We start from the raw sequence: 26,636 nt of genomic DNA on the forward strand, positions 1-26,636 counted from the left end.
GTGTGACAAATATGCAAAAAAGAAATCCGGGAGGAGGCAAATACTTTTTACAGCACTATACATGAGAAGTGTTTGAAGGAAAAATAATTTATTGTATCGGCTGTTATTTTTTTTGTCTTATATCTGATTATTGAAATGATTCAAATGTAGCCTGAATCTAAACCAAATCTAAATCTATACTAATAAAGAGTTCTCAGCTGACTCATTACTAAACAGATCATTTCATACCCACCCTAAACCTTTCTTCCTTTTTTCTAGTATGGACGGTGCAGACCTGTGTTTTGAAATCGTGAAGCGAGCTGATGCTGGGTTTGTGTACAGCGAAGCAGTGGCCAGGTAGGGGACACAGTCTGTGAAGTGTGGGCTTCACATTTTCTAATATTATTAAAGCCTGAAATACACAACATCTCTGTGCACGCTCTAAATGATGCCCCCCCCCCCCCCCCCCCCTTCTGTTTCTGCTTTCTGTCCCTCCAGCCACTACATGAGGCAGATTCTGGAGGCGCTTCGATACTGCCATGACAACAATGTGATTCACCGTGATGTAAAGGTGAGCTTTCGTGCAGTCAAGCTAGTGAAACCACAGAACATGTTCCATGACTCGCAAAGGACAACCTATTAAATATATTTATCACACCAGAAGTGTATACTGCACAGTGTTACTGCCTTCCTGTGAAGACGCTGTCTTCACTGCTTGTGGGAAGGCAAATGCTAAAAGCGACCCACGCTTTACCCGAAAGTTTCCCTTGATATCCGCTTTTAATATTAAGTTTAGTTACTCTGTGGTTTTTAGAATAAACCACCATGAGGTCTCTTTTTTTTTCCCTTTAGGCAAACCAACACCTCAGCAAGCGTCAGTGTTAGCTGTAGCATACAGCGGTAAAATAAATATTGAACACCAATTTTAGTAAAGTTGTGAGTAAATACATTTCTAAATGTGCTATTAATATGAAGTTTTGACCAGATGTCACCTTTAGAAATATATTTACGTAAATACTTGGGGATCTACGGCTGTAAATAAATCAACTGTGTGGATTTATTAGGCATTCCTAGAGCAAAATCAGAATCCCCCAGTATTTCCAACAGGATTAACCCTCAAACACAGGTGTCCGACACTACTAGACCATATGGAGCAGTGCTGAACCAGGCCCTTGATCCCATCTGAGCCATTTGACCACACAGGGCTCAAAGCTGTCAGCAGCAGAACCAGTGCAAGCGCTGATCATCATGGTGGGTCAAAGCTGGCTTTCGTTTGCTTCTTGTAAGAGCAGACTATTGAGCTCAAGCAAAGCAAAAGGCTTAAAGGACGAAATAGGTTATTGTCCATTCCAGCCACTTTTTTTTCTTCAAAATTAAAACAAATTTGGGGTAAATAAACGATTATCTTACATGAGCAGACTCACTGCGATTAATCTGCATGATTCACACTTAATAAATAAAATTATATTAGTTTTTCTTTCACTGGATCCAGAGTTAAGATCCACAGTCAAAGCATTTAACGCAATAGGAAACCTGAGCTCCTACATACTCTGACCTCATTGTTTGAAACACTGGTTGTTGTTAGAGGATCCACCACTATAACAGTATAGGTATGCCAATATAATGTGCTCTGTGCTGAAAGAGTGTGAAAAGAGAAAAGTTAGTTCTCTATTAAAGTCTACAGCAATTTATTTTTTCTCCATAAAACTTTTTTTTTAATACTGAAAATTCTTGACATTCACTCACACACACACATTTCATATCATCATTAGTCTTGTAAATGTAAATTTTTAAAGACATGGCTGATGCTGTAGTACGTCTTCAGACATAAATCTGTTGTCTTTAACCAATAATGGAAATTGGTTCAAAATCCATCTCTGACAGTGGTTCATGTACGGGGGCATAATTTGTTAGAACCGAAGCTGTCAATGGAAATGCTTTACTCCGATTTTTTTTTTTCCTCCTGTGATCACTGTTGGCCAGTAGGTGGAAGCGTAGTCACTCTTGTGCAGCGGAGGTTAGAGTTGATGACACACATACTGGTTCTGGGGGTGAGTGACTGAGTGTTTACACCGAGGTTGGGTACAACCACAGGGACAGACGGCCGTCTGAAATCCATGGTGGAGCTGTTGGATGTCACGTCATTCAGGAAGAGAAGCCGGTGGCCGAGTCTGCGTCCGAGTGCTTGGAGGGCAGCTTTGCGCACCGAGCCCGATAATAGAAAGTACATGACAGGATCCAAGCAACTGTTAAAGGCTGAGAATAACAACATCACCTCATTGGTCCAGTCCATGATTTGCATGTAATTACAGGATAGGCTTGAGCTCAATTGGGAGGAGATGTAGAAGGGGCGAAAGGCGTGGTAGGGCCCGAAGCAGATGGTGAAGAGAAAGAGGACAAAGAAGGACTTCTTTGCGGTTCTCCTGTATCTCTGTGCGTTAGGTAGGTCCGGCTTGTCCCGTGACACCTGCTGCAGCCGTGAGGCAATCTTGGCATAGGAAACCACGAGGATGATGAAGATGAACCAGAACATCACCACCAGCCCTGCGTTGATGTAGGCTTTCCAGTAGGCTTTTTGTCGCAATTTGTACTGGAAGCACTTATCGCTGTGTTCCTTATCCTCTGGTGCAGCAATCATGGGAATCGTACCCACCAGGAATGCAATCCACAGAACTCCACATGCCACCCAGCTCCACGGCTTGCTTTGCCCCCACAGCCTCAGCCTTAGGCCTCTCCGTGCTCTGCCCTTCCCCTTCAGCCTCAAGTACCTGTCCAGGCTGATGAATCCGAGTAGAAATATGCTCATGTACATGTTCATGTAAAATAGGTTTCCCACCATCTTGCACGCCACAGGTCCCAGTACCCATTTGTTTCCATTAATATGGAAGAAGACCCTGAAGGGCAGGCATGCCAGGAAGACCAGATCAGCCACTGCACAGTTGATGAGGAACACCCGCACTGAGTTTCGGCCCGAATGCAGGAACAGGAAGACCCACAAAGCAAAGAGGTTACCCACGAGTCCAAAGATGAAGAAAAGAGAATAGACCACCGCCTGCAGAACACGGAGGCTTTCATTATTAAATGAGCAAGGCATCGGGGTTGAAGTGACAGCTGTGTAGTTTGAGGTGGAGAAAGGAGAAAGAGAAGACGGTGACATGTAGCCTGGGAGGGATGACGTGGATATAGGGAGAGAGGTGTCGAACACTGCAGAGGTTGGGAGTACCGGCCTGAAAGTCGTATTCATTGTGGCTCAGAAGTTTTAAACATCAGGACCTAAGGGGAAAAAAGGGGGGAAATCAGCTTATTTTCACTGAATAGACATACAAAGAAGCTCTTGCTGTGCAGCAAAACAAGGTGCACGGACTGAAACTGCAATTGTGTGTTTTATGAGTAATACACAGTGAGGTGAGTAATACGTAGGTTGTAGATTAAGGTCACACACAAGTAATGATCTGTGAGTTTTCCACCATCAAGTGGAAATTATAGTAATTTGTGTTGAAAAAAGGTGCGGCGCCTTACAAAATTAAAGCTCTGTACACTGTGCAGCTTTTTCAAAGTTCCACTGTGATTTAGCTTTCACGGGTGGGAGCAGGAGTCATGACTAATCAGAAGTTTTATGCCTGTTTAACGCATAAATTCCAGTCCCACGGTGTTAGAGCGGAGCCAAGGGGTGCACGCTGCAGATGCAAAAGCGCTCACAGTCACTCTGACTCGTACACACAGATGTTTGGATTAAGGTGCAACACTCACCATCAATAATCCTTCCATAGAAGATCCAACACAGCTGTGAATGTGTAGGAGTGTGAGCTCACAGTAGTCCTGCATGTATTTTCCTCCGTCCATCTAATGCTGCTCCATTATCAGTCTCTTAAAGCTTTTGTTAAATGAATAAAGGTGAGTTTAATTGTTTTATGTTAAAAGAAACTAGTCCTGGCTGAGCACCGCCTTTTTGCCGTTTTCACCTCTGAAGTAATTTATCCTGCAGGCTTGTCTGTGTCACCGCTTCTGCTCTGCTCAGCTTGTCTTCAGTCTTTACTGGAAAGCTCTTTCATAGCCTCTCCTCTCTCATAGATGTGAGACGGCCCCCTCTCTCTCTCTCTCTCGCTGTCTCTCTCTCGCTGTCTCTCTCGTACTCGGCCCCCTCTCTCTCTCTCGCTGTCTCTCTCGTACTCTCTCTCTCTCCACCCCCCCTACAAAATTTGCAAAGAATAAGAAGACAGGAAGTGAGCCCACCACTTTTCACACTCACTATGGTTGTGCATGTCTTCTTACTGTCACAAAAAGGGACAGTAAGATGAATGTACCTGAGAGGAATACTGCATTTAACAAACATTTGATAACATTTTAAACAAATTTTATTTCCAATTTGCATCCACATCTCTGAAACCCATCATTTCATTTGTTGTCTTTTAAAAAAATTAGGTGTGCAACTTGGATTTACTATTATAAAAGAACAAATATGTGAAACTGTGATGGGAAGCAGTTTTATTACCACTGACACAGAACCCGTGATGGAAAACATGCCACGCAACACCGTCCTCGCTGCTCATCAGCCGCTGACATCATCTGATTAGTTTTCCTCGCAGAAAGCTTTGGGTCATGGCGAGTCGCTGCACTATTTGTCCAGTGAATTAGATATTAAGTAAAATGTCATAACAATTTTGATTAAGCAGTTTTTACAAGTCTACCGGTGAACGCGGTTGGCTTAATGTCCTTCTCCTTAATAAACTAGCCGTTGTAATTTAGCAGCAGCTATCACGGCACTTGGCAAATATTTTCTTACCTGCCTCTGACCTGCAGTACTAGTCCTGTGTGACTACATGGTGAAGCTTCGGTGTCACCTTTTTCACACTAGTCTAAGTACATACAGTCTCTTTCTTTGTGCTACTTCCAGGCACTTTTCAACTTGTTCTCTAATGTGTGTGTTTCTGTTGTTTTTGTATATATATTAATGTTTGCTATTGATTCCTGCTGTACGTGTCTGTCTGTATCCTGCCAAGTTTCTAAAATAAATGAATTAACCAGAATCTAAAAAGCATACTGGAGGGTTAAAAAAGGTCTCTTCAGCTTTGTGAATTACCTCCAGAGTTCTCCATTGCTCACTGCTGGAGTCAGTCAACACCGAGCTCTGTAGCACACAAAGTGTGAGACAAAAAATGTGCATCTCCTTTTGAACGCACTGTCAGATTTGTGCAAGCTCAAGTGAAACCAGGGTACACTAACCACCATTTGAACATAATGGAATCTTGCACTCTTGCACAGAGAGCAAAGCAATGCTCTGCAGTGTCTGTGCTTGTGCCTCTTTTATTTTAAAAAAAGTCAGTGTGATTTTTAAAGTCTGCTCAGACTGTCCCGCATCAGTCAGGCCCTAATTGTACCAAGTATTAGCTTGTCGTCATTTGCACTGTGCTGACGCGTGTCTTTCATTCCTGTGCAGCCTCACTGTGTGCTCCTGGCCTCAAAGGAGAACTCTGCTCCAGTGAAACTCGGAGGCTTCGGAGTGGCGATCCAGCTGGGAGAGTCTGGTTTAGTAGCCGGAGGTACAGTGAAACACTTTTCAAGGGTTTTCTTGCATTCCGTGATTACAGGTGGCCCACAAAACAAGTGTAGGTCTTCCCCCACACCTGTGGTTACCAATTATGCAGAAATGACAGCAAAGTGCACCGACTTGTTAATGAGGTAACAGACTTCACGCAGACTAATGCTTACGTATGCAGTCACCTCCATAGTCTCTTTTAAAGGTCAGGTTTTTCCCCCCTTACTGTACGTCTCACTCATGCTTACATTCTGTCCACAACCTTAATAATAATGAAATGTAATAGATTTGTTTGTTTCTTTGTAATGTTTCAATAAAAATATCCTACTTAATAAAAACTGCCACGTTATTAGAAACAGGTTTTCACTGGTTGTGGTTTAGGCTGGATTGAGCGAAATGACCAGGCAGTATTTTGGATATGAGTAAGCAGGTCTATGTGGGTCTCCTCGAGCAGCCCTAGTCTGTTCCCACAGTCCAAAGACATGCTCATTAGATGAATCACAACATGTAACTGTCTGAGCTATCCTCGCTGACTCTCTCATATTGGATTGTGAGATATTCTCCAAGCAGCAGCGCTCTAAAAAAAAGAGCACGGGACGGGCTTGTTTAAATGTGTTTTTTAAATAATAATAAAAAGTTCATCATGAAAGTGTATCAGCGTAGTGTATGAAATTTATCTCTTTCCTCAGGTCGAGTGGGCACGCCCCACTTCATGGCCCCAGAGGTGGTGAAAAGGGAGCCTTATGGCAAACCGGTAGATGTGTGGGGATGTGGAGTGATCCTCTTCATTCTGCTGTCCGGCTGCCTGCCTTTCTACGGCACCAAGGAGCGCTTGTTTGAGGCTATCATCAAAGGAAAATACAAGGTAGGCGCTAAATGCCAAAACGGCCTGTGCTTTGGCCCTGAGGCTCAGACTGAACCGTGCTGTTGTGCATGTTAGATACAAAGTTGAGGTCTTGGATTACAGGAACTGAATGCAGTGCTTTTACCACATCACTTCAGAACTTCAAATTGCGGCCTGCCTTTCCTCTCCCCCCCTGGTGTCTTCAGCTTTTCCTCTCACACAACAAGAATGTGAGAGGTGATGAATAAAGTGACTGTATCAGCAGAAAAAAACTAAGATAAAGGTCTGATGAATTATCTGCTTTCAGCACAGTATGAGTTTCCTGTTTGGTGCACTAATCTGTAGCAGATGCAGTCGCAGTGTGCAGAGTGATGGACAACACCGTTGCTATCTTCCATCAAGCTGCTGCCAAAAAAACCAAACTGTAAAACATTTTGCACAACAGTGGGGAGAAAAATGATGTGGGTTTATTTATGAAGCATTAAATGGTGTGTAATTTGTCCTTGGATCTTTAATTACTGCCAGATTCGGCTGCCATCCTGGCTACTTCACGCGTTTCTGAATATTTCTCTGGGTTTCAGATGAACCCCCGCCAGTGGGCTCACATCTCTGAGAGCGCCAAGGACCTGGTGAGGCGCATGCTGATGCTTGACCCTGCTGAGAGAATCACTGTCTATGAGGCTCTCAACCACCCCTGGCTGAAGGCAAGATCACAAGACACACACTCACACACACATGCACATACTGCTAACATTCAAATTAACTGAATGCAAATAAAAATACACTCACTTCACATCTCTGCAGCTGTAGGAGGTTATTGTTGTTTGATTTCCTCTTTTTTTTTTCATAATCGTCTTTACTATTTTAAAAACCCAGAAACGGGTGTGAATATTTGTTGCCTGCTGTAAATGTTTTCGCAAGCTCAAATTCACCTTTACACCACTGGCCTGACTGATGTTAACTCAAGCACACTTCCTTTTGCTCAGAACCACAGCTCTGCTTTCACATCCGTTCACTGTCTCTGTGCGAGCGCTAATGTCCTTCATCTTTATGTCTGTGATTCCCAATAAATGCAGGAGAGGGACAGGTATGCCTACAAGATCCACCTGCCCGAAACAGTTGAGCAGCTGAGAAAGTTCAACGCCAGGAGGAAGCTGAAGGTTAGCGCAGTGTTATTAGACTCCAAGAGGAAAGGTTTCGGTGTGAGAGGAAGTCTCTCCACATCCCCTCTGTGCAGATGTTTCTAATGACCCAGATTAAGCTGCTGGCAGAATTTTTACTCTCATCTCAACCTTTTAAACACTTTAAACTCTTATATATAACATCTATTTATATACGTATATTTCACTTAATATCCATGTTACCCCCTACTCTCTGTCCCAGGGTGCAGTGCTGGCTGCTGTTTCCAGCCACAAGTTTAATTCCTACTATGGTGACCCCCCTGAGGAGCTCCATGATTTCTCAGACGATCCCACCTCCTCAGGTAACTGTCAGGCAGACTTTTTCCTCTAAATGTGTTTGCAACAGGGAGACGCAGGTATTAGATTGTTTGTGTGCATGACAAAGAGCCTAAAAGAAGTGAAAAGCATGCTGCATTAATTCAAATATAACCTGAAGGACAGCGAAATGGTGTTGATTACAGTAAGGTTATTTTAATGGATGGATTAAATTATTGAAACCCTCTTTAAAAGTGTTCAGTGTGTGCATGTTGCGCAACAGAAGATGATCACAATTGCTTTCTAGCTCTGTTTGTGCTCACGTGGTTTCTATTCTGGTGTCTTTGTGAAAAGCAGCTGTCGGTGCACAGCTTCCCTGTTTAATGAACACATTTCCCAACAGCAGCCTCACTTCCCTGTCTCAGCGTTACACTTTCACTTCTGCTGTTGAGAAGACTGCAGGCCGTGCCGGCCAGAGCTGAGCAACACAACGAAACCCGACCCAGTTCTAAACGATAGAAACAGAGTGCGTTTCAGTGTCAGCTAATCAGCGGGATCAGCCTAATTAACCTGTTTTGTTTATTTATTCATTTATTTAATTATTTATTTTTTCCCCGAATTTGTGCTGTAAAAGCAGCTGCTGCAGCCGCGTGGACTCGTATGTCCGTTGTGCTGAGGCTGGCAGTCTGCTGCAGTCATGCTTCCTGGTGACTGTTTTATTTTTGCAGCTGTGTTGCTTCAGACATGTTGCTCGACTAGACGTGTTGCGTTGTAGATCCCTGCAGCAGCTCGGCAGACTTTGTCCAGATTTAGCTGCTTTTGCTGATTCTCTCTGTCTGCCGTAGCTGCGTTTTGTTTTTTGTTCTTCTCTGCAGCCGTAGTTGCTTTTAAACCTCCTCTAATCTCAGCTTCTCTTTCTTTGGTGTTGTTTTCTCCTTCTGCTGTGCTGTCTCTAGGACTGCTAGCTGCTGAAAGTACGTATACCCCCTCCTCTTACCCCCTCCACACTCATAGATTGTGGATGTGATATCACCATGACATCACTTGCTCTGTAGTTGCATTTCTCCCATGTGTTGAATGATGTGGGTATTAACCCTCCATGCCTCTGCCCCCTCTGTCTCCTCTGCTGTCCCCTCTTTAAAGAACTTATTTTGCTCTGGTGTGTGTTTATTCTGACTGCTTCCTTTTGACTTGTGAAGATGAAACACATGCATCTCCATTATTGTGGCAACGTGAAGCTTTGACAACCAGATTAAGACGTGCTGATGAGTACAGTGAGCAAAAACAAAAGTAAAGACGATAAGATGCTTGCATCCTCAGTGTCCTGACTAACAATAAGATCTTTTATCTCCACTTTTCAGAGCGAGCTGCTTTTTACTGGTGCTCACAGCTTCCTGTAAACCAATTTGTCTCCCAAATTTATGCTGGTAACTAAAGGGCACTTATTGTGCTCTAGATAGACAGATTTATTTATCTTTTTTACACAAAGGTCATTCTTGAACTTAGATGCTGCTCTGATAGAGGTCAAGAATAAAAATATGAAATGAATAAACTAGTTCCCATTTAAATGATTACTCATTACACTATCATAGCATTTTTGACTACTTCTAGCTGCATTTGTAAACTAAACATCATTGTCTTCATGCACTAATAAATCAGCCTTTAATTGCTGTGTACAGGCCTTTACGCACCGAGCGTGTTTCGATAAAAACAACATGAAATTCAGAATTCTTTTGCATGCGTGAGCTTGTGGGAAAAAAAAGAAAGAAAAGAAATCCACATCAAGCAGTGATGAGCTTGTATGGATGTTTCTAAACAAGGAAAGGAAGTAGTGGTGTGCGATACTGAATATTTTGGTATCGATCCGACAACAAGTAAATATGGGCCAGTGTCGCCTATAGCGATACTTTTCGATAAATAAGGTGGATGCGTCATTGAATCGCTAAATTTCAATTAATTTTCATGACCTTAAGTGTTTTTGTGATGTTTCCTTTTTTATTATTAAATAGTTTAAACCCAGGACATAATTAGGACATAGTTTATAATTAAATAGAAAATGAATATTATCAATTTTTTATTTATTTATTTATTTTTTGAAAAATCTTAAATAAAAAGTGCTCGCAAACCAGTAAACCAATTAAAACAAGTGCTGTTGAGAAACTATAATACAAAAATGACAATTAAAATTCTCAACAACAAAAACAACAACTGGTGAAAATATAAATAATATGTAAACAACTTAACAAGCGTCTAAGTCAGCAACAGGTGCCTGCTCTGCGCTCACACAGGAGTGGCGAATCTGGCGACCTGGCTGTTTCGTCTTTGCCAAAACCACAGCACTGCAAACAAGAGCGGAACTTAAAGTAAAGAATCGATCTCACCCGGTTGGTATCAATCCGATACCGACTTGGTATCGAAACAATCGATATTTGAGTTCGAATCAAAGTTCAAATTCGAAGTTCTGCTTGGTCAGATCGGTCTGTTCACATTTGAAAAACCAGGAAAAAAAAGAACTCGATCTGCAGATTGTTGAGCATAATTGTGCGATTAGTGTGAACAGCTGCAACGAGAACATACGAGTCCAAAAAAAACTTTTTAAAACGCATGCGATATTCACACCAGTCCACCACGTCCGGTGTGTAAAGGCCTCATGTTTTGAAGTGTTGTATTCTCTTCTTTAAATCTTTAGCCTTTTATAACATTATGACTCACCGGTTATTTTTATATAATATAGTGAGAGCTCTTTCAAGTTGAAGAAAGAGCTCTCACTAAAATGTGCTAAAAAAGAGGAAGTTTTTAACAGCTTAAACTCTCCTCTGCTGGATCTTTCATACATCACAGAACTCCCGATTAGCCCTCTGTTCGTCAGTTATTGCACATATTTAGAACAAAGTCTTTCGCGTATTTTCTTCAGCTCAGCTTTAGTTTTTTAGGCTTATTTTTGTAGGTTTCCTTCATAACTGAGCAAAACAGGCTCAAGCTCCTCTAAAACAAAGCTTCACTTATAGTAAACCGCCTCAAGTCTGCAAGTCTGAATAATTAACTCTCCCTGCTGCGTTTTTGTTTTTTTTGTTTTCCTTGGGAGTGCTGCTCCTCGTCATCCACACTGTGACTTTTTGAACTGACTTTCTTCTGATGTATTGATGCCATGTACCGCTGTTTCTCTGGTTTTGCTGCATGTGTGGGCGATGCAGCAGGTACTTGGGGTTCAATAGTTCTGAGTGTTTGTGTGTATGTGTGTGTGTGTGTGTGTGTGTGTGTGTGTGTGTATTCCAGTGTTTTCACTTGTACTGTTTGTGATTTTCTTTTTTCTTTCTTTCTTTTTTTTTTTTGGGTTATTTGTGGAATTTGTTGTTTTTATTTTGTTTGTGTTTTTGCCTGTTTCTGGTAGTGTGTCATGTTCAGTGTTTGCATTTTGTGTAGTGTTGAAGAGACTGCTTTGTGTACTTGTGAATGTTTGTGTAATTATGAGTGAGTGTATATTTGGAGTGTGTAACGTAAGTGTGTGTGTGTGTGTGTGTGTGTGTACAGGGGCAGTATCACAGGTTTTGGACAGTCTAGAGGAGATCCATGCATTGACAGACTGCAGTGAGAAAGATATGGACTTCCTGCACAGTGTCTTCCAGGACCAGCACCTCCACACTCTGTTAGATGTGAGTAAACGCTTCGTCTGCAGTATCTAAAGTATCCAGTAGGTGCCATGACAAATCAACAATACATTGTTCCCTCGTTTATCGCAGAAATTACGTTCTAAAAATAACCCGCGATAGGTGAAATCTGCGAAGTAGCCAGCTTTATTTTTTTCCAACTATTATAGATGTTTTAAGGCTGTAAAACCCCTCACTACACACTTTATACACTTTTCTCAGAGAGGCATGAGCATTTTGACACTTTTCTCTCTTGTTTAAACACTCTCAAAGTTCAAACCTTCGTAGAAGAATAAGTCCAGCGATTGCTTTTGATGCTGCAAAACGTTTCATTGACATTGTTGTGTTTGTTGGGGAAAACTTACAAACATACAGTACAGCATTTCAGAGTCACGCTGCTAGCGATCGAAGATTTATGTAAATTTGACAAGCTGAACGCATTCTGTACTGTACGGGAGACACAGCACGGAGGAGATTGATTGACAATGGCCTACAGCCAATCAGGATGCTGAACACAATGCGCTGTAATAAAAAAAAAAAAAAGCACAAAAAAAATCCATGAAATAGCGAGGCTGTGAAATGTGAACCGCGTTATAGCGAGGGACCACTGTAAACCACATGTATGCTCCACACGGCTCCTTGGGCTTTCCATCTTTGCTTGCATTATCTCCTGAATGTCATGAGCTGTTTGCTGTTGCTGTTATTTCAGCTTTATGACAAAATCAACACCAGGTCGTCCCCTCAGATCAGAAATCCTCCAAGTGACGGAGTGCAGAGAGCCAAAGAGGTGAGGAAATCTAAAAATAAAAATGTCTTCTAAATTCTCTGAAGTGTAGCTTATAGATCGTCTTCACGAGCTCGCCTCTAAAAGTTTATTTTCCTCTGCAGGTACTGGAAACCATCTCCTGTTACCCAGAGAATATGGAGGCCAAGGAGCTCAGGAGGATCCTCACACAGCCACACTTCATGGTGGGATATACGGCAGCACACACATTCTTAATCTAGGAATTGGGATTAAAGCCTTCTGTGTCAGAAGTTGGGTCCTTTTGTCAGCCCACATAACTCCCTGGACTACAAATCTGCTTAGCACCTGAGCTTTTGGTGAGCGCTCGCACAGGAAAGGCACAGACAGCAGAGCTGAAGAGAGCATGTACTAAAGGGCTTCCACCTGCAAGCAGTGCCGATACTTTGGCTTTGCATCAGCTAGACTATCGTCAGATGATTCTAGCGGCCAGTACAAACCAGAGATGAAGGGATGCCGAGGATACCGATGAAAGACCTGGAAGATAGAAACTGAGCTAGAAGAAGTTAGTGGTGGCGTTCATGTAAAGGTACTGAGGTTCTAGTCGAGAGTAGCTTTGTATTAAACAAAGTATTTAAGTCAGAATAGGGTTGTTTTTACTGTGTGTGTGTGTGTGTGTGTGTGTGTGTGTGTGTGTGTGTGTGTGTGTGTGTGTGTGTGCGTGTGTGTGTGTGCGTGTGTGTGTGTGTGTATTGCTATCCACAGCAGCTAGCTGTAGGATGGTACTGCTGTTCTGTATCTGGGTTAGAAACATAAGAAGCCGAGCTGTTTGTGTGTCTCTCTGCTGAATCGGTATGTGACACTTAACTGCAGCTGTCATGCTTTAAGTTTGGTTCAATCCAATTAGCCTGTCCTGCACCCTGACCTGACTGCCTGGTTAATCCTGCCACAGACATTTAACTGTGCTGCTAGCAGAAATGGTGTGAAGGGGCTTAGTGTGGCAGCACATGGGGCAGAAAACGCCTTTGAGTTTTTTCCTCTGAGCTGTATGATTTTAGTAATCACTTCAGTTATGAAGTAGTGATGGAAGGACATGTTTTGTTCCCTTTAATTATGGACTTAAGCGGTGAGGATTCAGGGGGATTCGGCATCAAACATTTAGTCCATTGTTGACGTGTCCTGTAAATGCGCACTAACGTCTTTGTTATTAGTTGTTCTTTTCAGCTGCTCTCTTTGCTGCAAGTCAAAAGCCTTTAGTGCCAGCTGTTCCAAAGCTCCCTGACTGTCATGCATCATCAGTGTACATGCTGTCGCTCTGATGAGCAGCTGTGATCATTTGGCAAGCTGGGCTGGTGGATGTTTAAAAAAAAAAAAAACCCCCTGTGTGTCAGTGACATGATTAGTGCCCACAGAGGATTAGTGTAAGCCACACTCTCTTCACACTCGTACAAAAACACTGTGCGTGCTCACACGTACCTTCTCTTGACAGGGATTTGCAGCATGTTTTGTTGGCCAGCTTGAACCAATATTTTCTGCCTCAGCACTGACACAAAAACTGCACCCAGAAAGAATAACCCTAAAACAGCATGGCATTATTAGCCACGTATCTATAGGGCCCACACACACCTTTAAAGAAAAAGGAGAATTGCTGTCTTGTTGTTGTGCTTCTGCACATCAGTCTCAGTTTGTCTGTCTAGATCAGGGACATCAAACTCATTTTATATCGTGGGCCAGATGCCTAAGTGGGCAGACCAGTGAAACCCCTGTCAGTGTAAGGAACTTTAATTACACATTTAATCCCAGAGATGTCTTAATATGAGAAAAAGAAGTGCGATTTTTATCTCAGATTTTCAACATGGTAAAGAAATGCTGTAGTTAATGGAAGAAATCTGTCAGCATGAATCTTAAATGGAAACAAACGTGTTTAAAAACAGGAACTTTTACATCATTTCATTTGAATTTTCATTGGCCCTTTACTCTGGTGTAGCATTAATGGCTTTATCTTTATGAGTGAAGGTAAAGCTGTTAAAAGTCCAAAATGTACGACTTCCTTCACTTTTTCCATTGCTGTCCAGCATTAGAGTCTCTGCTGGGCCAATTCTGGCTACTGGGCCTCATGTTTGACACCTGTGGTCTTGATGAATCTAATATATGAAAGATTTGTGAAGTAATTTAATAGGTGGATACCAGAGAGTCAGCTTCTCCACCTCTTAGTTAAGGTGATGTTTTTAAAGGGCACGCTGATGCAGTGAAGTTAATCTTTGACCTATGAGACAGATTTGTAAAATGTCATGATTTGCAAATGTTATATTTTTAGGTTAGCTTTTTGTTGAGGCCACAATGACCTTTTTTTTTTTTAACCACCTTACTGTAATTAGTTCATCCTTGAGTTCAGTATTTGTCACATGTAGAAATTCCCTTAAAGGTTTTGATGTCATAAAGAACACAAATGAGCAACATGTATTTATAAAGTGCCCGTCGCAGACAGGAGTACCAAAGTGTTTCACAGAAAATACCTGAAAATGAAACTTTCACAGAGCGAGGCGAGCAGACAGCTCAAAAACATGCTGCTGAAAATAAAGCTTCTCTTTATTTTCACTCTCGGTTAACCCCCTTGCAGGGTGAAAGAGAAAATATACAAATAAACAAGGCAGACCAATACACACCACCATCCAAAACAGGGAAGAGCTGTCATCGTCTGCAAGTCTTAACACTGAGTGTTTGTGTCCAGGCTCTGCTGCAGACCCACGATGTGGTGGCACACGAGGTGTACAGCGACGAGGCGTTGAGGGTGACTCCCCCGCCTACTTCACCGTACCTGAACGGAGACTCCCCAGACAGCACCAACGGAGACATGGACTTGGAAAATGTCACCAGGGTTCGGCTGGTTCAGTTTCAGAAGAACACAGATGAGCCCATGGTGTGTGCAGGAAGCTCACATTTCAGAAACCTACAGTTAAAACCTTTTTTATGTCAACAACAGTGGAACTAAATTAGCTACAGCTACTGTGATTATGTGGTTCAGCATTATTTCTAATAGAAGAGTATAATGGTGGGTGTGGCACAGAGGCTAATGAAAACGCTGTCATCTGGACATTAGCAGCGTCTTTGTCCTGTCTTCTTCCCCTCACCCCCAACTGGCCGCGGCAGATAGCCGCCCTGGAGGTTCCTTGCTGTTAAAAGGGAGTTTTTCCTTTCCACTGTCGTCAAAGCACTTCCTCCTATAATTGTTGGTTTTCTTTGTAGTATCGTAAGGTCTTTACCTTACAATATAAAGTGCTTTGAGTCAGCTGTTCTTGCGATTTGGTGCTATGTAAATAAACTTGAATTGAAAAAACTGAATAGTTATGCGCTGACCCTGTGTCTGTTCCAGGGCATTACTCTGAAAATGAACGACCTCAACCACTGCATTGTGGCCCGCATCATGCATGGTGGGATGATCCATCGACAAGGTAAATCATGTCATATGTGATGACATTTAAAATGTTCTCATTCATCTAGTAAGGGTTGTGAGTAACAAAGTGTGATAGTTCTTATGTTGTACTCTCACATTGGAGTGACTTCTGGTAATGTGACACGACACAACGCGACTCTACGTTGGCTGGGCTCTTGGGGTGTTCCTAGTCTCTGCTTTGTGAAATACTGATGTCTCAACACCCACGAGCCTCGTTTGTAACCTTTATTAATTCATTCTTTCTGCACTTCAGGGACTCTGCATGTAGGAGATGAGATCCGGGAGATTAATGGCATCAGCGTTGCTAATCAGACGGTAGAACAGCTCCAGAAGATGCTGGTAGGTCACACCAGCTCTGAGCAGGCAGTTTTTCAGCTGATATCACTGCATTTGTTTGAATTTATTCAGCACGTTAAAGATGTAATGTTAGTGATGTATTGTACCAAAAGATGGCATCAAGTAGCATCATTATTAGTGCCTGAATATTAATAACATTTAAAACTGTTTACTTCTAATGTCCAAAAAACTACTAGGGGACACTAGAAATAGGGGGTGAATAAAAGCAACAGTGGTCCCTCTGTGATTGAACTATTGTAATGGTTCAAGATTTTTAAAAAATGCTCTTCGTCTCCACAGAGAGAGATGAGGGGAAGCATCACCTTCAAGATTGTGCCCAGTTACCGATCCCAGTCAATGTCTTGTGAGGTACAAAACTATCAGTGCACACATTTTGTTTCACGTGCATTGTGGGGAATTAAATCCTTAGGTTTCTATATCCCGTTGCAGAAAGAGTCTCCGGATTTATCTCGACAGTCACCTGCAAATGGTCATGCTAGTGTGACCAGCTCCATCCTGGTACGTTCAGCGTAACGGTGACCAAAAGTGAAAGCTCATAGCAACAAATCGTCTTGATAATGGATCTGGATTAAGATCGTTCTCTTAAAATACTAAAAGTCTCTTTGTGTGTTGCCAAATAGGACCTGCCATCGACTATTCAGCCTAAAGGCCGTCAGGTAAGATTTCCTAACTGTTTACACCACACGTGCACTCCCCCGATGCAACGGTGTGCTTACACAGCATGTATGTACCTACATCACTCGTGTTTCCCCCCTTCGCATTCCACCTGTTCTGATTACAGTCTTGGTCTTCACTGTAGGGCCTCCATCCGAGAGAGAGAGCACATACTATAGAACAAAAGTTGTCATTTATATCCTCTGCATGATAAAGTCCATCATCACACACACACACGTATATAAAATGCAGCACAAACTTTGTATTTTTGTATGGGTTCCTCATAACCTTTTTCTTGACTCCCCCCGACATTTTCTACTGCATGATATACTGTATGTGTGTGTGTGATGCTCTCAACCCCATAGATCTGCAGACCTGCTATCAAGGACAAATTGTCCATCAAGGTAAGATGGAGCTTGGTGGACCCTGCGTAGAAGTAGACTCCTCTCAGCCCTCCCCTCCCTGCCCCGCAAAGTTTGGTTCCTCATCGTAATGGTGCTTAGATCCCATGTTTGCTGTCAAAGCTTAGGCTTCATAATAATTCATCAGTAGAGAGAATATGGATGTATGTGCACAAGCCAACGAATCCAGCCGCAGGCAGAGACGCAGCAAAGCTCTTTGTTCGATCACGTTAGTCCCGCTGTTCATCAGTCTGAGTGTTTGTGCTTTTTCCTGCTCTGGCTTTTGTACTGCTGTCTTATTTCTGACTACTTGCCAGTGTAGCAGCCGGTCTCTTCATAAGGGCAGCTTGCCTTGTCGTCCTCTCCTCACCTAATGTAGGCTTTTCTCACTGTTCTGCACCTACAGATTTATGTACGCGCTCAATTTGAGTACGACCCGGCAAAAGACGACCTCATCCCATGCAAGGAAGCCGGCATCCGCTTCCGCGTAGGTGACATCATTCAGATCATCTCCAAGGATGACCACAACTGGTGGCAAGGAAAGCTGGAGAACACCAAGAATGGCACAGCCGGACTCATCCCCTCACCTGAACTGCAGGAATGGTGAGTGCAGCAAACATTCAACGCCAGTTTGAAGCTAAAACTGTAGCAAGTCTTAGCTGTTATGGAGTTTTCTGATGAAGTTAGTGGAGGGCTGCTAAATAGTAAAAATATCCAGACTATCCTGAGTGATTACAGATGCACCTCTAATAACATGACAGCTGGTGATTGTGTAGAAGAAACATGGTTCTGAAGGATGACCTCACAGATGCGCTTACAGTACAAATGTACTTAGACTACTGTTCTTGCTGTACTCATGCTGTGTAGTACAACTATGGAAAACTAGGCACTCTATCTTTGTAATGTTCTTGTTATTTAAAGACAAACTCGGGAACAGAAATCCTGTTATCTGGGGACAGAGAGCTTAGTTTACTACTCCCCTGCAGCAGCACATGAGCCAGTTCTGCACCTGCTGGATTCAGCCTGGCCTCTGCGCTCCTGTGTGGATGCAGAATGCCACAGTGAGCTGGCCACACAGAAGGAAAACAGGCAGGAAGAGACGGGCTGGCCGGTTAGCAGCGATTAGCCTTTGAAAATAAGGAGTGTGTTTGTGTGAATCCCAGACTGCATTGACGAGAACATTAAAATGTAAATCTGACAGCCTTTATATGTTAAATGTGCGCTGTGAGTGGTATTAACATTGTACTAACAATAAGAATGATTGGTCCTTCTTCCACTGACCTACATTTTACAACCTGGGCCTGAGTAAATTTCAGTGTCTTGCTTCCTGTTGTGTTTGCTGTGGTTAGTGATGGCATTACATGCCCGAGTTCATCTGAACCACACTTGTCAAGTAGCCAGGGCACGGTAGGCAGTCACCACACAAGTTCACAAATATGCACGCTGTCGATCACAAAGCTCAAAATACAAGTTTGTAGTTTAAAATAAAAATGCATATCAGTGACTGAAGCTTTTTATTTTAAAACACACCTTATTATGTTGGCCATGAAGTCTTTGTGAAGCCAGGCACCCCTGCCAGGATTCAAGCCTGGAACTAACCAGTATCCTAGAGGGGGATGGAGGTAGCTTCACAACATTAGTCCCTCCACCATAATGCTGGTGCTTGTGTCAGTGTGCATAAATAAATGTAAAGCAGGGTAAAAGTTATTTTGAATGATTCCCCTCTGCATTATTGTAAAATGCTAAATTCCTTCTACACTCACATACTGACATTTACCTTTGGTCACATGTGGCCATTCAACAGTGCATGTGTTGCTTTCAGGCGTGTGGCATGTATAGCAATGGAGAAGACCAAACAGGAACAGCAGGCCAGCTGTACCTGGTTTGGCAAGAAGAAGAAACAGTACAAAGACAAATACCTGGCCAAGCACAACGCAGGTAAGCCAACAAGTCACACTAACACTCACTCACTGTAAGCAGGTAACTTGACCGCTCACTAATGCAGAACTGTAATATGACCCTAAGTAGGGGTTGCAGTGGTGATGGTGACAGGAACTAGTCCCAGATATTGTCAAGTCCTGTCAGGCAGCCTGGCAGTGAAGCCTTTTCACTAAAACAAGAATATTTTTTGAGATCTTTGATTCATAAGCAAAGGTTTAATAGCTATCAAGTATTGCTGTACTCAAGTACCTGTTCTTATTCATTCATTTATATAACTAAGCTACATTGTCTGAACTGTTTTCCTATATCTCCTTGATAATGTGCAGTAGATGAATAAATGTGCAGTCACAATCTTAATATCTTGTTTGGGCAATAAAAAGGAAGGGCTGTGACACATGTCCTTTCAACTGAAGTGATGAAGACTATTGCTAACCTTGTAACGGCACTGTTGCCCCTGTTGTAGTGACTGTAGATGATCCTGTATGTGTAACTGTTGCATGTCTGTTGCCTTTTCCCTCTGACAGACCTCTTCTGCTGCCGTCTCAATTTGACCTCATTTTCAGTGACTAACAGCTCTGTTAACAAGTTTTGTTATGGTGGTTTTTGTTTGATTTGTCTTCTTTTATGGTGTCTTTTTATTAACCCTTCCGCTCCCACCCTTTGTCCATATTTCATGCTGTCTCTTACCCAATGACATGGCTGCATGTAAGTAACTCCAGAGAGCTGGCATCCAGCTTCTACGTATTTCTTCCTTCTCTCTGCTTTCATGCCTCGTCCTCTTCCTGATGTCTCCTTGACTTTTGAATGACAGCGGCTTTGTCAGACTTGTTATGAGCTGCTCTGGTTTGTAATTCAGATTAAAGAGATGTTAGTCAGCTTGATTCAGTTTTTCTGTTTTACCAAGGTTAGTGCAAATAAGTAGGTTTTAATGCTTTCTCGAGGCATTCGACCTTCATCGGGTGTGCCTGTTTGAATGAGCAGTTGGTGTACATTATGGCGGCATTTGAATAATTCAAACCCGCCTGACTGAGAATCCCAGGTTTGATTTATGCCACAGGGACAAAACATTTGAATGAATGTTAATCTCATTAGCATCAGCATTGCATGTGTTCCCTTAGACACCTTATTAGGCACACCCATCTGACAGCACAGTGATCTGAAAAGAGCCCTGTGATACATTCTGCTTCATGAAGGCTGGAGTTTTACAAAAGGTGTTGCTTCATATAAAGTTAGGAGCAACAACATACCCTTGTACAGTGGCAACATGAGGTTTGATGAAGCAGGATTTATTGGAGGGCTGCTGTGTTTTGTCATGCCTACCAGAGAGAACAAGGCATTCATTTGTTAAGCACACACTTCAAAATTCATCTATGGAGTTCATTTTATACGCTAAAACATGTTTAAGTAGTTCATACTGTCCATTATAATTAGCATGTAACGCATGCCCTCTTCATACTTATAGCTAATCCTGTTTATTCTCTGATGCAGTGTTTGATCAACTAGATCTGGTGACATATGAGGAGGTGGTTAAACTGCCGTCATTTAAGAGAAAAACGCTGGTTTTACTTGGTAAGTAAACACAGAAAAGCAAATGACTACAACTACAAACCGTGCAGCCTGCACGACTGGCCCGTTCAGTAGCTCTTCTGCTTTTCAAGATAGTTGCACATCAGGTTGTGCCGTAAGGCTTTCCGAGGGGTTTGTGGTTACAGCGTGCCTACGGTGTAGATTTAACAGAGTATAAATCCACTGTAAGTTGGTGTCCCAGGTGGAGGAGTTTAAGTATAGCTAACTTGTTCACAAGTGAGGCAAGAAAGGGGCTAGAGGCTGACGGTGGGATTAGTGCAGTGTCTGCAGTTATGCAGATGCTGCACTGGTCTGTTGCGGTGAAGAGAGCTCAAATTACAGCTACATCTCCATCCTAACCTTTGACCAAAGGCTGCAGGTTAGGTCATTTTGGAGGGACTAAGAGTAGAACTACTGCTGCTGCCTGAGAGGAGCCAGTTAGGTGTTTGGGTTTCTGATTGGGAGTAGACCGGGGGCAAGAGGCGCTGCCCTCAAAACCAGATAAATGGCAGAAGATCGTGTTTTTGGGCACTGAAGCACATCCATCTTTCACTTGGGGACTGAACATCAAACCATCTAATGATTAGAAAACCTGCAGTGCCTTCCTTACACTTTCCTGAAGTCTGCACGTGTACTTGAATATCATTCGGGTGTGACAAAAAAATGTACTTTTGTTGCTCTGATTTATGTTTTCAACTTGTGTGTGTGCTTAGTTAACCATCATAGTTAAAAAGGCAAAGCTAATGCTTGAATATCAAAAAGGATCATCTAAGTAACATCTCCAGTGCATTTAAAACAGGAAACAAATACACATTTATATTCTTTAAATGTTAACTAGAGACAAACTCGGAGCAGAGACGTCATTTATCAGCAAGTGTTATATTTGTGGGCAGGTGAGATGCTGCCACCTTAGTGTAATAACTCTACACTGCAAAGTAAGCCTGTCGGTCTGGCTTGTTTATTTCCATTCCAAACAACCAAAATTAGCCTTTGTTTTGTACTTAAGATGTACCAAAAACTATTCAGAAAAAAGCCCAGTGATTCAGACAGCCTGTGAAGAGCACATACAGAAAGTATTATTCTGAATCAGCCATTACCAGCTGCAATTACAGGATCTTGTAATTATTAGAAAACTCTCATAATTACAAGAGAGTAATGGAGTGGGAACACTGATGGTGCTCATTGATCACATTAAACCAGGTGCTACTGTGCTGGGCTGCATGATTAATAATCAGTTTTGATTTTCTAAAATTACAAGGGAGTGCAAATGGAAGCACCAGCTATAAAGATCAATTCGGAAACATATACATTAGTTTTTTTCTGCAAATACTGGACACCAGACAACAGCTGTGGAGGACGTGAGAATAAACGCTTCATCATAGCGTAGACTGGCAAGGAGGACTCCTGTCAGCACGCTGCAACTTACTAAACGTAGACTTAAAGCTAACTGATTGATCTGTGTGGAGTTACTGCACTAATGCGTTTAATTTCTTCTTTCTACTTTGATTCAGGTGCACACGGAGTCGGTCGGAGGCACATCAAGAACACGCTGATCACCAAACATCCCGACCGCTTTGCCTACCCTATTCCTCGTAAGAGCAAGATCTAAATACTTCCACAACAAGCTCTTGTTATGATTGGACAGCAAACGAATGACTCAAACATTTAAATTTCAAAGTGGATTCTCCTGTTTGACCCGTTGCAACACCACAATGTCATCATCGGGAGTGTAACTTCTATATTCATCTCTTCTGTCTCAGACACAACTCGGCCTCCCAAGAAAGACGAGGAGAACGGAAAGAACTACTACTTTGTTTCTCACGAGCAGATGATGCAGGACATCAGCAACAACGACTACCTGGAGTATGGCAGCCACGAGGATGCCATGTATGGAACCAGGCTGGAGACTATCAGGCAGATCCATGCCCAGGGCATGATCTCCATCCTAGACGTCGAGCCACAGGCGAGTCATCTCGGCTCGGACATTTTCTTGCTACAACCAGAAGCCCCCCAAAATTAGCCATCTCCTCTAGAAGCCAAGTATAAGTTCAAGTGAAAGTACCCTTATGTTGGAACTTGCAGTAATTCACATAGGAGGTCTGGGCAGTATAAAAAACCTCTCCACTGATAGAACAGTCTCATGTGCCACTTTGTGAACTACACAGTTTAAGATTTTCTTTCCTCATCAGGCGCTAAAGATCCTCAGGACAGCTGAGTTTGCTCCATACGTCGTCTTCATCGCGGCTCCCACCATCACCCCCGGCATGACTGAGGTACGGTCTTCTCTGTTATACTTGCTCTTCCCGTCTTGGGCAGTTATGTTTCGCTGCACGCACTAACCGAGTTCATACTAATGGCACAGTTACGCTGGCTTTCTAGTCTGAATTACGATGGTGTGTTGTTGAAGGAAAACAGATGAGAGCATCATTACATAATGTAAATCAAGAGGGTGCTGCTTTAGCGTAATTGCTGTTAGGGGTCAAAGGACCACACACTGAATTCAAACTGGACAGCCCAGCCTAAAAGAGCATCCTAATTTCCATTTCTGTCGTCCTGTGCGTTCCTCTCACTGCACGTGCTCAGTTTGCTTTAAGCATGTTTGTGTTTCCTTTGGCATGCCTATTTTCACGTGCACTCAAGGTCCCAAAGTGGTGCAGGAAACTGCCAGTAAGTACAAATTAAATGGTGCGAGTTCACTTGTTGTTTGGAGACTGTAGAAAAGCATCTGTGCCCCTCTGTGTTTGTTTAAATAGCAGCAGTCTAGCTTCGTTCACTACTCTACCTTTTGATTCCTTCTAATTCCTCTAATCCCTCCAATAATCCCTTTGTTTGGGTGCCTTTTCATTTGTGATGCAACTTCACGCCTTGTTATTTCATCAGGCTTCCACCTCTCTCTTCCATTTTCCCTTCCTCATATTCAGAACTGTTACTGGGGTAAATAGTTATATAGTTATAGTGAACAGGGCAAGGGCCTGAGCCCTAACACTGAGCTGAGCTCCATTACAAATGAGGCTACATCTTTATTCTTATAGATATTAACTCCATCATTTCCTAATATATAAGACTTATTTAAAAGACAACTAATTAGTTCAATTTAACTCCTAGAAATACTGCAGTTATTTAAGAGCCATCTTTTAATTAGATGATTGGGTCATATATTCAGACTCAGTTCTTCCTTTTTCCAGTTCAAACTATTACAAAAGCCACATCCTGGGACTCTTATCTTACCTGCTTTGTGTAATATTAACACATCATTAAATAATTGAAGCAGAAAATGTGGGTGCAACATTATCTAAAACCTTGACGGTCAGTTTAAGAACACGTGCAGAGTTCAGCGTTTTCGAAGCACATCACCTCTGTACTTCAGCCAAAGCCGGGCACTGATGTCACTCTCTCTCCCCCCCTCACTCCACCAGGACGAATCTCTTCAGCGGCTACAGAAGGAGTCTGAGATGCTGCAGCAAACCTACGCTCACTACTTTGACCAGACCATCATCAACAACGAGATCGACGACACCATCCGCCTACTGGAGGAGGCCGTGGACCTGGTGTCCACCACTCCTCAGTGGGTTCCCGTCTCCTGGGTCTACTGACATACACTCAACGGCAACTCGCTCATTGCCCTCGACGATCCATCTCCGATTCAACGTGGAATCTAAACTCTGAATCACATCTCTCATCAGAATCGCATTTCTGTAGATAAACTGTTATTGAAGAAGAGAGAAACGAAGAAACTAATGACTGATGTCTCATTACCGAGACTTCTTCATCCTCCTCCTCGCCCCTTTTCTCAACAGCCTGAAAGGCATATTGTTGTGTAAATATATACATATATATATATAAATGACTAAAAAACTAAGTGAATATGGTTCTGTCCTAATATAGTTGAATGGTGGGGAGTGGTGGGGCAGTGTAGTAGATATTTTGTACTTTTTCTTTTGTAATTGATGATGGATGGTAATATTGGAAAGACAATAGCAAGCATGACCATAAAGCAGTCTTATGGGGTTGCCTGTGTGCGTGTTGACCTTTTAATGCACTCCTTGTGGTACTCCGTTCTCCCCTCTAATCTCCTCGGCTCCTGTGACAAGCAGGCCGAACTCTGAAGCACATTAGAAGCTGCTATAGTGGCGACAACCGACTCCCTCAGCTCCACGTCCAAGTTAGAGTGACACGAAAAGCACGGGAAACTTGGCATTTTCTTTCTCCCTCAGCTCTTATTTATTTCACCGGCCCTCTGTGCCTTTCAGTTTGTTGAACGAGCACACTTGCACCCCTCTATGTCGTCTCTCCCCGTGTTGCTGTAGCCTGACGTCCTATGCTTCCTTCCCCAGCCTTCGATGGTCTTTGTTTACATCTCAGTTTGCACAAAATGGACAATGAAGAAAACGCGTGCTGCATTCTCTCATCTCGGTTTTCACGACGTCTCGCCTACTCTTCTCTGGCTGTCTTTACTCTGCTCCCTTGTACACAAAATGCGAATCGGTGGACCTGGAAGTTCGTTTTTGAGACATTACCAGCTATGAAAAAAAATAAAGAAATAAAAGCACTGACATTCACCACTAAACACGGCTCCTGAAGTGGAAGCAAAAACAACAACGGTAAAAAAAATAAAAGGAAAAACTGCCTTATCAGAGCCTTGGGGAAGAAGTGGCTAACACCTATGCACACCCCTGCTTTCTGCCAGGCAGACCGGCGCCACGACAACCATTTCTTCTCTCCTAACACTCAGTGAGCCATGCTTGTTGAAATGTTTGTGTGGAAGGACAGGGCTTCACGTAGGTGGGATCGGTCCAATCGTAGAGCCACCATTTTTGGAACTGTTAACTGTTGTCTTCAAAAATATTTAAAAAAATAAAGGAGAATTCTTGTTTTTCTGGGGGAAGAGAAGATTAAAATTTTGTGTGTAAATGTTTCAATGGTGCGTACGTCATGAGTGAATTACCAAGAGCCAGTGTATATTAACCCTTAAAAGAAGCTCAGTATGTGACATAACCTCATGCTTTACCACAAGTGGCACAACACACACATGTATGGCACATCAGTTGAAGGCTCGAGGAGTGGAAAACAATAATAATATAATAGTAATAATAAAAAAAGTCAATATTTCAAGCTGTGGTTTGGCTGCCGTTGTGCCACTTTGAGTAAAGTGTCTTCATTTCAAGTCCTGTGTAAATTACCTCTGCAAATGAGAAAAGCAGCTCTTCTGTATGAAATGTTGTTCTTTTTTGTTATTTCATTTTTAAAAAAAATATATTTCCTTTTACGTGTTTAAAGTAAACCGCAGCGTCTTGCGTCTTATTTCAGATGTGAAAGTGAGCGTGGGTGCAGGTTGCTGTGTGGGTGTACTTAGATTTTGTTTTTTTAATCAAAATTTTTAACTTAACTTTTTTTAAAGGAGAGCAAAACAAATAATTAGAGGATAAATATATAATAGACCAAAGTGCTTTTAAAAAATTACTCAAATTAATATCCAATAAAAAAATATTCAAAATAAAATGTAGGCTCAAATTTGCTTTTTCTGTATTTACATTTGTTGTACAATATAAATAACTATTAATATGCTTTCTTCTTACATTTTATTATTTTCAAGTCATATTTTATATATTCTTTATCTCATCAATTTTTTAAACATTTATTCACTACTTCTTTATGCAAATGAGTGGGTTTGCATTTGAAGTGCCATAAAATAAAGTTTGTTAATAAGCTTTCAGATTGGAAGTGTTAGACTGAAATTCATGAGCAACAAAATTCAACAATTCCGAGCTGTAAACGTGAAATTATCAAATGTATGAAAATCCAAAAGAAATAAAATCTAACTTACACTAATCCTGCTCACACATATGAAATAGTAAATCATTAAATATAATTTACAGCTCGACTGAGGCTGAGATGAGCCGACGCTCTGTTACATTTCTTCGGTTGGGTGACATTCAAGGGACAAAAATAAATACGGTGAAAGGGAAAGAAAAAAAAATTAACTTAAAAATAATAAATCAATATGACATAACTTACAGAATTCATGTGAGATATTCACATGTTGACAGTTATTTACGGTTACAGCAGCAGCATAAAGACT

At 42.2% G+C, this 26,636-nt stretch overlaps 2 protein-coding genes across 10 annotated transcripts in view; one reads left to right on the forward strand and one right to left on the reverse strand.

The window, feature by feature from the left end:
• The window catches only part of LOC308393605 (peripheral plasma membrane protein CASK-like), a 52,720-nt gene extending 26,882 nt beyond the window's left edge, over positions 1-25,838 (forward strand). The window contains exons 4-28 of one of the 9 annotated variants that reach the window (XM_080877507.1): positions 259-336; positions 478-550; positions 5,417-5,519; positions 6,205-6,380; positions 6,941-7,063; positions 7,436-7,519; positions 7,743-7,842; positions 8,752-8,769; positions 11,327-11,448; positions 12,152-12,229; positions 12,331-12,411; positions 14,916-15,104; positions 15,558-15,636; positions 15,892-15,977; positions 16,275-16,343; positions 16,425-16,493; positions 16,616-16,651; positions 17,015-17,053; positions 17,457-17,653; positions 18,855-18,988; positions 20,480-20,560; positions 22,069-22,149; positions 22,318-22,520; positions 22,747-22,830; positions 23,974-25,838. In XM_080877507.1, coding sequence (XP_080733633.1) covers positions 259-336; positions 478-550; positions 5,417-5,519; positions 6,205-6,380; positions 6,941-7,063; positions 7,436-7,519; positions 7,743-7,842; positions 8,752-8,769; positions 11,327-11,448; positions 12,152-12,229; positions 12,331-12,411; positions 14,916-15,104; positions 15,558-15,636; positions 15,892-15,977; positions 16,275-16,343; positions 16,425-16,493; positions 16,616-16,651; positions 17,015-17,053; positions 17,457-17,653; positions 18,855-18,988; positions 20,480-20,560; positions 22,069-22,149; positions 22,318-22,520; positions 22,747-22,830; positions 23,974-24,150 — 2,560 coding nt within the window. In that variant the 3' untranslated portion in view covers positions 24,151-25,838. Of the gene's footprint in view, positions 1-258; positions 337-477; positions 551-5,416; positions 5,520-6,204; positions 6,381-6,940; positions 7,064-7,435; positions 7,520-7,742; positions 7,843-8,751; positions 8,770-11,326; positions 11,449-12,151; positions 12,230-12,330; positions 12,412-14,915; positions 15,105-15,557; positions 15,637-15,891; positions 15,978-16,274; positions 16,494-16,615; positions 16,652-17,014; positions 17,054-17,456; positions 17,654-18,854; positions 18,989-20,479; positions 20,561-22,068; positions 22,150-22,317; positions 22,521-22,746; positions 22,831-23,973 lie in introns of all 9 variants that reach the window. The other 8 variants (XM_080877508.1, XM_080877505.1, XM_080877511.1 and 5 more) reach the window with 8 other exon arrangements.
• LOC308394267 (putative G-protein coupled receptor 34) lies at positions 1,495-4,064 on the reverse strand. The gene is made up of 2 exons (XM_080878520.1): positions 3,730-4,064; positions 1,495-3,252 (listed from the first exon to the last, which is right to left on the reverse strand). The coding sequence occupies exon 2, from the start codon at positions 3,221-3,223 to the stop codon at positions 1,949-1,951; it is 1,275 nt and encodes a 424-aa protein (XP_080734646.1). The 5' UTR covers positions 3,224-3,252; positions 3,730-4,064; the 3' UTR covers positions 1,495-1,948.
• Positions 25,839-26,636: the final 798 nt, after the last annotated feature.

The sequence above is a fragment of the Rhamphochromis sp. 'chilingali' genome (genome assembly GCF_963969265.1).
Source record: "Rhamphochromis sp. 'chilingali' genome assembly, chromosome: 3".
In the NCBI taxonomy this organism is placed as follows: domain Eukaryota; kingdom Metazoa; phylum Chordata; class Actinopteri; order Cichliformes; family Cichlidae; genus Rhamphochromis; species Rhamphochromis sp. 'chilingali'.